Source organism: Triticum dicoccoides, chromosome 2A (assembly GCF_002162155.2).
Source record: "Triticum dicoccoides isolate Atlit2015 ecotype Zavitan chromosome 2A, WEW_v2.0, whole genome shotgun sequence".
Taxonomy (NCBI): Eukaryota; Viridiplantae; Streptophyta; class Magnoliopsida; order Poales; family Poaceae; genus Triticum; species Triticum dicoccoides.
In genome coordinates, this window is record NC_041382.1 from 21,557,699 (window position 1) to 21,568,754 (window position 11,056).

An 11,056-nucleotide genomic window follows, 5' to 3' on the forward strand; every position below is an offset into this window, starting at 1 on the left:
CAGGCAACCCGCAAAAATCTACTTGACGACGCGGTGAAGTGGAAAGAGCAATCAGATGTTCGGATCATCAAAGTCAAACAAGGGTTGGAAGAAACCATAAAGAAGCAAGCAGACGTGGAGCTTCTCACATTGGCTAGTGTGCATTCTCTTTCATCTGACTATTGATGCGGCGTAGGTCTGTTGTTACGAAGGAGTTACAGAAAACTGTCATGAAAGAAAATGCCACAGGAGTTACCTGAGTGCAAAATCTACGCGGTGTAGGAAAAATCGAGTGAATATATTACATTATGCAACGGTGGAGCAGCTGAGTGGACACCAACGGCGTAGGTCTGTTGTTTGATTGGAATCACTGTTGCTCAGAACTCCATTTGCTTGCACATTGGTTCGCATAGTGCGACAGAGGACAACGCTACCCAATGCAACTGGGAATACATTATAAACTCTTTTTCAACAAACCGGATGATATTCATGCAAACATAGACGGATTTCATACAAACCGAACAAAACCGATTACATTTTAGACACATTTTCAACTAAAAAAGGTAAAACTATGTGCATGTACTGTCACGTGGAGCTTCACTCCCAGGACACGGATACACTACGCTAGTATATGGCTGCCCGCGACGGATCCATTTGTCTTCCCCATCTCAGGCAGCCCGCTCAACCGTACTGCCGGGAGCCCCGCCCGGAGGTATATTCTTCCCCCGTATCTTAAGTGGCAAAAGAGGGTGCTTCCGTCGGAGAGAAGGGAAAGGGGGCTCCGCTTCCGTTGAGCCCAGGCGGGGTCAACGATGGTATGAGATAAAGAAGAAACCGGACAAAAAGCGGGAAAAAAAATCTGCGTCTGTTTGCGTCGGCCCGTTGGAGTTGCCCTTCCTTCCTTCCTTCCTTCCCCGAGAAAGAAGGGCCGCCGCCTAGTGAGAAGGAAAGGCCACGTTCGTTCTGTTCTGTTCTGTTTGGGCCTCTGCTCCAGGCCCGTCCGCGTCCCTCTTCTTTCTTTCCGCTAACCGCTGCCGGCCGGTTTCCTCTCCTCGCTCTCCTGTCCTCGCCTCCTCCAGTTTCCCCCTCCCCATTTCCGAATTCCCCCCCGCTCCGCTCCGCTCCCACCCCTCCCCTCCCTCGGCGTGCGTGCGTGCGGGCGCGGCGCGATGGGGGGCAGCTCCAACACGACCACGACGACGAGCGGCGGCGGCGCCGCCGGGAAGGACAGGGACAGGGCCAGGGGCTCCGCGGTCTGCTTCACGGAGGGCGAGAAGGTGCTCGCCTACCACGGCCCGCTCCTCTACGAGGCCAAGGTTGCCCCCTTCCCTTCCCCTCCCCCTCTCTCCCCGCCTCCGCGCGGCTCCCATTCCGGTCTAGGGTTCGCGCGCCGCCGCGTCGGCTCCCGGGAGGTCTCGCTCCTCCGTTCCGTTTTTTTTCCGTCCGCGGCTAGGGTTTGGGGCGGGGCCGTCGGAGCAGGCGAGGGTTCAGGGAGTTGTAATCCGAGGCCGTGTACATCGCATCGGACGGCGCAGCACTCTTCTTCTTTTCTTCAGAGAAGGAAGGAACGCAGCGCCGTTCCTCCTCTGCGCCGCCCAGATCTTTTATATTTATTTATGCCATAATTTTCTATTTAGGACCATGATTAGCACCAGGTGGATTGATCTCTTGGACCATGGGTACTTCATGTAGTAAGTAACAAGGAGTGGGAGATGGGACTACATTTGTAAGTAAATGCACACGACACCTGAAGGCTATATGACATTTACCAGTTGCACACCTGCAATTCTTTCCTCAGTAATCCTGGTTCAATAATGGGAGAAACGAACGCAACCCAAGTAAACGGAGAACAAAACGGGTGCTCTTTATTTTCTTTCTCCAGTTGTAGTAGACCGCTTTCGTTTCTGCTAAAATGTACTGGTATCTCTTTCCCAACATTTCTCAAGTGCTGGCATGTGGAACTAAGCTGTAAATGTCCGGTTGGGAATTGCATGATATAAGCGTATGCGGTGTATGTTCCCTTGGTGTATATTTTTTTGCTGATGTTTTTTTTGATACATGCTGAATATGTTGCTGATGACAATTCTTTTTGAATCTTCTGAAGGTTCAAAAAACTGAAAATCGGGAGGACGAGTGGCGGTATTTTGTCCATTATCTTGTAAGTCCCCCTAATCGCCATTGTAAAACATGATAATTACCTCAAAAGCATTGTTTTGAAATTATTGGCCACACTTAGCATTAAGATATCGGAAGGTATAATCTCTGTATATGTGTCCGCTCTTCCTTGTAGCTCCTTTTTCCCGCTGTTATTAACTTTGTCTCTTCCCTTTTTGCAGGGATGGAATAAAAAGTAAGTGCATACCATAGTGGCTGTTAGATAAGTCTTCCATATTACTTGGAATTAGAAATGTATCATTATGTTGTTCCTGTTCTTTCTATTGATGCATACGTCAGTGATATTTGTAAGATATGTAGTTCTTTGGTTGCAATATACTTTATTCGATGTTCTTGTTGGTCAAGCAATTGACATCATCATCACATACAGTAGCCATTCTATCATTACAAAGTGAACTCTCTACAAAGGAAATGTTCTAAACTTAGTTAAACAACAGATGCACTATTGCTGCTCTTATTTCAGCTCAAGAAATAAAATTTCGCGCTGCGTCTTGGAAGTTGTTGAACTTCTTCAATTTTGTGTGTATGCCTATCTTTGGAATCGTGGAATACTGTGCAACACCTAGTTTTCATGAGGGTTACGAAATTATGCATGGCTTTTCACTTCTTAGCATTGACTAAACCAAATGCCTTTTCGTTTAGCCAGATATATTTGTATCAAATAATGTGTTTTTTTTTATGTAACATCACATTATTTTAAAAGCCTTGACTTTGAGCTGCATGTTCTGCCTGTATTGTACATGGCCAATTTTGATCCCTTATAACATGGCCAGTTTTGATCCCTTATAACATAATAATTTATGTTCTAGTTTAATGAAGTTGACTGATATTGTATAATGCGCCAGTGCTAGTCTAGTGCATGATCATATGTTTGGTCCTTTGGTGTCTATGTCCTATTCTATTATACCCTTGATTTCGTTGTCTGTTGCCAACATACTCCTCGTAAACTTAACAGTAAGCAAACCCATTTCACAATAGAAGGCCATTTACTTGTGCACCATCATTTCGCGATGTACGTCAAAGAAGTCAAGACTGTAGTTGTTGCAATACTCGACTCTCTGTTCCCACTTTAATGCCATAAAGGAGGTTAAGTGGCTGTAGACTTGTAGTTTGTCAATTGATAGCATTATGTATGATCCAATGTCATTACTCATTACTAAGATCAGGCAGCTCTGTGATTTGTACACACAATGGACTTGTACTAATATTGCAAAACAAAGTGACAATATATTACAACAGTGATACTTTATTTGCTCATTATCACAGTCAAGGCCCTGGATTGTGTCCCATACGGATGTCTAATGGCTCCATTCTTGTTTTTGTTTTGTTTTTTATTACTCAATTTGTTTTTAGCTGTGCATTTCATTTCCTGAAGTTCGAAGATTGTGGTATTGAAGGCATCTTAGACAGGGTATTGATATGTCTCAGCAGCCTAAGTGGTTCCATGTTCTTTGTATGACTGAGTTTTGAGTTGGTGGTGGATGGGATTTGGCAATATGAATAAAGCAGAAGGATGGAGGGATTGGTTCAGTAATTGTGCCAACCGAAATTCTGCTTTCATGCACTTGCCAGTTTTAAAGTGTATGGTTTGTCTTCTGTTTATATGGACTTCTGAATGAGCTAATACAACTGTTTGAGTGGCTTGGTGAATTTTGCGGAAGAGGGTTCATATGTTAGTTGCTACCTGCTATTAATATGAACAACTAAAAAGAGTTGACGTGCAGGCCATCTTTTGATGGTATTTCATCTTCAGATTTATGGTTGTGCACAGTTATATTCCATTAACTTTTTCATGAATCCCTGTTGAGTGCTTGCTTCTATCATTTTAATTATGTCAGCATCACTGCAGTTAATTAATTCTCCATCCCTGCTGTTCTAATCCTCCATGTACAGTTGTACACATTCTTTTCAACTTATTCAGTTTTCAATGGTTATAGTTGGGATGAATGGGTCGCAAGTGATCGTTTATTGAAGTTGACTGAAGAGAATGTTCGCAAACAACTAGAGCTGAAAAACCAGTCAGGGGACAAGACTGTCAGGACTGGTGGACGGTCAGCACAGCATAACCCAAAAGGCTCTAATGGTTAGTGACATTTTGCAGTAATTGCAGCATCTTGCAATTCATTTCTATCCATGGGATGGCTATAACTGAACATTTTGATCATCTCATACTGATGTAGCTCAAATTCCATCCTGCATATCTTCTTTTTGAAGTAAATTGTTAAGTTGCAACCCATTATTGGAATGATTTTTTGATAGGTGCTGAAACAACTTTTGGTGATAGATAAGCATGTCACTAGTTATACCTGTCTGCACTAATGAAGTAATGAATATAGATTACAATGTTCTAAAAGGTGATTTGTTCTAGTAAGGGTGTCTCTTAGAGCCTTGGTAGGTTAGGTGGCCGCCTTTCAGAACTTTGATAGGGCATTAGAAAGTCGGCATATCTCGACCATATTTATACTTATGGTCTTTTGGTTGAAATTTCTCCCGATTGGCTCTCATATTTGCTTTCAGCAGATGCAAAAGGCGATAAAGAGGACACTAAGGGTCTTGGTAAGTTTACTCTTCTTTTTAACAGAATTCCTTATGTCATCTGTTTCTTTTATTCTATTGGTGCATTTATCTGTTTTCAGATTTTCCCCAGCTACTTACTCCCTCCGTTCCAAATTACTCGTCGTGGTTTTAGTTTAAATTGAACTAAAACCACGACGAGTAATTTGGAACGGAGGGAGTAGTTGTATAATACATACTTTAATATACTTGTTATGTTGAAATTCCAGTCAAGGGGAAGAAGCGCAAGAATCAGCTTGGCGTTGAGGTGGCTATGATTCCCAAACATGTACATTCTTAAGTATCTGATTTGATTTTCTATAAAGTTCATACTCTATGCATATTATCCATATACAGAACAATACTAATATTAAACATATCTCCTTTTGCACTTCTGCGCTCTTCCAAAATGCTAATACTTATTTATTGTTTAGTACTGTACTTTACTTTATTTTGTAATTTGCATAAGTCCAGTGATATCTTCAAATTTCCTTGACTGAGGATGACAATTCACACAAAAATTATGACTTCCGTGCAATACATGACACCATTCTCTTGCCGTCTTGTAGCAGTTTGACCTCCAAATTCATATTTTAGACAGCATATGCATAATGGCCTGCAACAGCAGCCAGCAGTTTTTTTTCTTTTGGCGAATGAGCCAGCAGCTTAATGTGTGAAAAATGATTGTTGAGAGATTTTGCATACTTGTTCAAGTTATTGCATTTGTATGGTCTATATCATAAAAATTGAAATCGCCACTAGTTGAGGCGACCTGGCGAGCATCAGTTACCTAGTTTCGATAGCTTGACATAGAACCATCATTTTTATCCAGTATGAAGTTATGGTCCAGCTTAATGAAATAGACTAATAACTTTGATGCTCAGATATCTTTGCCAAATTGGTAGACTGTAATAAATCAGTTTGCATAGTCCTTTATCAAGTTTCTTGTGATGTTGCTGTAACGTATTAATGACTCCACCTTGGTTGATTTAGGAAAAGGAAAGAAGGTCATCAGAGAGTCTCCTAATGTCACAGTTTCCCGTAACACTAAAGAAGCAACTTGTTGATGATTGGGAGTTTGTCACGCAGCTGGGTAAGGTATTTAATTCTTGACTGCACTATCTTTCATTCATTTATTTATATCTGAATTGCACTCATCTTCTTTCTTACATCACTAGTTGGTAGTTGCATAGTGTTTCAGCTGGTTGGGAAATAGCATGAACCAAGAAAAAGAAATAACAAGCGGCGAATGGAAGGACATGTATTAAATAGGAACAAACCTTAGAATAAAATAATGAATTAGCAGTCTTTGCCATTCGATAAGATGTGGCTCGGATCAGACAGCTACCAACATTTTACTAGAAAAGAAACCATTATTTAACTTCCAAACATGATCCAGTACTTGAGATTTGAGTTTCTGTTCAAACATATATTTTTTTACTTCTTATGGGGCTGATATTCGTTGATGGGAAAGAGGAGATTGAAGAAGTTGTCTCAGGGAGATTGAAAAGGGTAGCACAAATAGCTCATGCTCCCCCTCTTGTGCCAAGAGCAAAATGGCTCTGAGCTGCGCTTTGTTTGGGGGATGCAATTTTTCTTGATTGATGAAAAGATCACACAGGATGTCCTTCTACTCAATCATCATATCATTTTCTAGTTTACTTAATCGTATCCGGAAAGGATACCTAATTCTACCCTAAGGCGGTGGCAGGTGGACTACATGGTCAGTATCGGGAAACTGACTGAGGGGAAGCGAGATGAGCCGGGAGGAGATTTGGCCTGTGAGGCTGGATGAATTAAATAGGCATTTTCAAATTAAGAATATCTGAGAGATAATAATAAAGCAAGAAAAATACCAAATGAACTCCAGGAAATCCACAAAGAATCAGTGAGGCATATTATAATATGCTGAAACCAAATAAAGTACATACAACTTATGTTATAATTTAATAATACTGAACACAAATTACTATGAAATTCCCATTTGAGCTTTAATTAATTTGAGAAAATCTGCAGAAATTTTCTAGTCCTAGTTTTTGATAAAATATATTCAAAACCCCCAAACTCATCATGTTACGAGTTACTGGCTTTCTTTGATTCCCACGCTCAAAATGTGCATCCGTAAAGAAGTATCATTTCCACCCGCTTTACAAAACAGCTTGTCCTCAAGCTAGAAATTTGGATAATCCTGCACCGCCATCCATAAAAGTCTCCATTAAGTGCCTGTTTGGTTCCACTCCACTCCTTTGACTCCGCTCCTGGAGTGGAGCAGGCTGTAGCTCGTTTTCACAGAGCGGCTCAAGCCCAGCTCCGCTCCGCGGAGTGGAGCGGGGCGGAGTGATTCCAAACAGGGCTTAAGTCAATTGCCACCGCGCTAGACTTGGACTTTACAATGCTATTTGTTAGAAAATCATGCTGAGAATCCTGCATTTTCAGCATGGTATCATTTTCATCAGTTTTTTTGTCATCACAGAGAGAACCACATCTTTGTTCTTGCAGACTTGTGGGCTGAAAATCATTGCTTGGCTCGATTATTTCTGGGAAATTCTCTGCTATAATTTGATGACATCATCTGAGCATTTTCCTTGTCCTGCAGCTTGTAAAACTACCTCGATCGCCCACTGTTGATGATATTCTAACGAAGTATTTGGAGTATCGGGTAAAGAAGGATAACAAGTCAGTAATCTATGTTATGATATCTTGTTTATTAGCCTCTTTTTCTGGTCACATTTGTAGTTTACTAGAATTGTGAACTTCCCATTTTTTTCCTATTATGCAACGGCTTGACTGCATAATGCTGAAGCATCGTAGTGCCATTTTAGTTACTGTCAGAGAAAACAGCTCCATGCAAAATTCAGATAAAAGTTAACAGCTAGCAGGTGTACAAGATACACAGACTGCTTTTTGTTTGTTTGTGTGGAAAAAAATCGATTTTTCTTAGGTCGAGATTGAATTCAAGCTTTCCCTGATTTCAGATGGCTTCTTCCAGCAATATAGCAAAAAACGTTTGGTCTGATTAGTTCTGAAGGAACTTAATAGCTTGCATATGTAAGGCACAAAGACCTGTTTTTATTTTTCTGTGAGAAAAATGACGTCTTATGTTGAGATTGAGCTCAAGCCTTCCATAACTTCAGGTGGCTTCTTCCAGCAATATTACCAAAAACAATTCTTTTTTTATTTGTAGCGGGGTCTGTAATTTTCTTAAATGAATTACTATTTCTTAACTACTGTACGCTTGTTGGGCTTGTCATGGGCTTGGGATGATTTGTTGCAGCCAGGATACTAACAATTTGTATCAGGCTTGCTGAAACTCATCCCATCTGCACAGATTTGGCTTATAGTTTAGCTGATGTGCCTTGCGCCCCCTGCTAGTGATCGTTATTACCATGCAGCAGATAATTTATGTGCCAATTCTTTTAGGCGTACTAATATGACAGAAAGAAAAAAAAACATCAATTGGCCTTCTAACCTTCCTGGATCAAATCTGCTAATTCGCCATCAGCGTGGTGAAGTTCCCAACAACTTAAGCTAATGAAGAACTGTTTATTTGGTTGGCTGTCTAAATGTTGCAAATTCTCTTGTGCAATAGTGTTCTAATTGTGACCCAGAGCTACTTGTGTCATTTGTCAAGCATTGTTTTCTCCATTAAAGGTTACCACCTTTTGTTTTGAAGGATAAGTGACTCTTGTGCTGAGGTAACGAAAGGATTACGCTGTTACTTTGATAAAGCATTGCCTGCCATGCTTTTATACAAGAAAGAGCAAAAACAGTATAAGGAGGAAATTAAAGGTGACGTTTCACCCTCGACTGTATATGGAGCTGAGCATCTACTACGCCTGTTTGGTATGTCCAAATTTTCCACTCCAGGAGCTGTCTTATGTCTTTGATTTATCCTTTCATATAGTTCCCCTGTGGCTCAGTTGGAAGTGCTCGTGAGAGCTTTGGAAAATGACGTTAGGTGTTATCTTATTACTTTATTTGACTTTCCTTGATCCACTGTCAGTCAGTTGTAGCAGTATCTACCATCCTTGTTATTGTTGTTTGAACTGATAAGATGCTTACTCATGGAGGCATTATAATTTTAGTCTTCCTATAAAGCTCGGTGCACAATTTCTTGTCTTCTAAAGGGACTCTACCCCAGTTTGGTTCTCTTTCTGCAAGTCACCCAAAACCCAATGAAATAAAAAAAAGCTGGCATGTTTACTTGGAAGCAAACCATGTTTCTTGCCTTGCAAAGGGGCTGAAAACAGCGGCCATGCACCACTAGCTTTCTACTATGGGGAGACTTGTTTGCCAAGTACATTATATGTTTGCTGAACTGATCTGGGATAGTTGTCGGTACCTCAGAAAGCACATTGCTTGTGCTTTGATTAGTTTAGTAGGATTGTTTACTTGATTATGTCAATATCATTTTTCTGACTGTCACCTTGCCATGACATTGTTACCATGGCGTCTGAACGGCTTTACTTTACCACTTTACAGTGAAACTACCAGAGCTACTTTCTTCTGTGAACATGGAAGAAGATGCACTCAACAAGCTGCAGCAGAAATTACTGGACATTCTCAAGTAAGCAACTCTCGATTAAATTGTCAGCGTGTGCTTGATTCTTGGTTGAGGCCAAACTGGTCCGCTAAACGTATCGACCAAATGTCAGGTTTCTGCAGAAGAACCAGGTTCATTTCTTCCTTTCTGCGTACGACGGTGATTCCAAAGGCGCTGATGGGGCAAAAGGCAAATAGAAGCAAACGTTGGTGTCTGTATGTCGGATGCGCCATCCACTGCTGGATTTGTACTGCGTAGCTCACACCTCATAGTCTGGTTGTTGCTTGGATGTGGATATTTTGTGGGATGTGTGACCCGTGACCGCCGATCGCCGCTCTGCTTGCTAACAACAAGTTCATGTAGCTGACCTGTCCAACGTCAGTGTTGGCCTGCGTACAAAATCCTTGCATTTGTGTGGTGCCCCTGAGACTGTCCTACATCACTTCACTAGTGTACATTTGCAGAATCTCTCTGTTTTCTTGCCAACTCTGAATAATTTCCTTCTTTGGACAACACCAAATTGCGAGTGCCCCCTCCATTCCCATGTGCGGATCGTATTAAGGGCAAGGTCTGGCCCAAGAACTACTTATGTGGTTTCTGTGGCATGATTGATATCGCTAGATCTGTTTTAAAGCGCTCACTGATGATTGTTTTAATGAAACGTAATACATGATACAAACGAGAATGGAGGCATATGAATTTGAGTTCCTCTTTCAAACTGACTATAGTTATTTTTCTGGACTTTTTTGTTTCTGTGGTGCCTGCTTTTGGAATTGGTAAGTAGCTATATTTCAGAATTTGTTTTCTGAATGATTTAAGCTTATAAAACCGGGCAACTTCTGTGTGAAGAGCCCAAGTATAGGGAGCTAACGTGTTTCTTCTTTCACTTGCTGTTAGTACTTGCTTAACTCTGAGATGTGTGTTTTGGTGTGGGTGCCTGCACTTGCACTTGTTCCTGATAATACCCGAACCCCTCTGGGCGAACGATGTAACTAAATCGTAGGCGAAAAGACCGTCAGCTGGAAGAAAAAATAAATAAGGTGATGCAACCCGTTTTGCCAACAGCGGCAATCCGGCCCATCTGTATCAATCAAGTGTATTCAATGTTTATTCCATAGTACGTGAAGCTTGATCACAGCTTAGGTTGAATGAGTGGCGTGGAGTAGTGCAAAATAAGCACGTCCAACTCCTAACATATTTGTATTGTCAACGGCTTCGCATGGTACTCTCATTTTGTACTATCCGCGTGTTAGGTTTGTCCTGGAAGTCTTCAAACCAAGTTTATTTTATAGAAAAAGATACCTACATCCACAACACTAAATCGGTACCATCGCATCCATCACGGAATATCTTTTCATATTGTATTTAATTGATATTGTAGACGTTGATAGTTTTTAATATATATTTAGCCAAACTTTACTAAGTTTGACTTAAGGCAAACCTAATACGCAAAGTAAAAAGGAACGCAGGGAATATGTACTGTGCGGCTAGGCTTAAACGACCACACGGGGAAGGAACCAAGGAGCTGCGAGGGGTGGAGCAGCGGCTGTCGGCCTCCTCTTTGTCTATCCCCGTCGGCTTTGCGTCGTCGTCCGTTGGTATGGCCGAGTAGAAGCACTGCACGAGGCCCCCCACAACGATGGGGACGGACTGCAGCGCGAGCCCCATGCCAGTGATGCCTTGGTGGGTGCTCCTGGACGGCGGGTGCTCTCTCCGATCACATACGTGGGATGTTTACGGTCTGATCTGATTTGGCAATGTTTGATCAGATTAAAGTGGAGAGTGAGGCCCATCACTCCTAAAATT

At 41.7% G+C, this 11,056-nt stretch overlaps 1 protein-coding gene across 4 annotated transcripts; it reads left to right on the forward strand.

Annotated features, from left to right (window-relative positions):
- Window positions 1-1,024: 1,024 nt before the first annotated feature.
- LOC119352890 (protein MRG1-like) lies at window positions 1,025-9,788 on the forward strand. Of its 4 annotated transcripts, none has more exons than XM_037619478.1 (11): window positions 1,025-1,295; window positions 2,084-2,137; window positions 2,316-2,329; window positions 4,092-4,237; window positions 4,672-4,710; window positions 4,938-4,996; window positions 5,701-5,805; window positions 7,304-7,383; window positions 8,381-8,550; window positions 9,190-9,274; window positions 9,363-9,788. In XM_037619478.1, exons 1-11 carry the CDS (start codon window positions 1,149-1,151, stop codon window positions 9,445-9,447), a joined length of 984 nt encoding a protein of 327 aa, XP_037475375.1. In that variant the 5' UTR covers window positions 1,025-1,148; the 3' UTR covers window positions 9,448-9,788. The 4 variants fall into 4 exon arrangements, with proteins under 4 accessions (XP_037475375.1, XP_037475378.1, XP_037475376.1 ...); XM_037619481.1 differs by having other exon boundaries at window positions 4,938-4,975; XM_037619479.1 differs by having other exon boundaries at window positions 1,026-1,295; window positions 4,675-4,710.
- The last annotated feature ends 1,268 nt before the right edge of the window (window positions 9,789-11,056 follow it).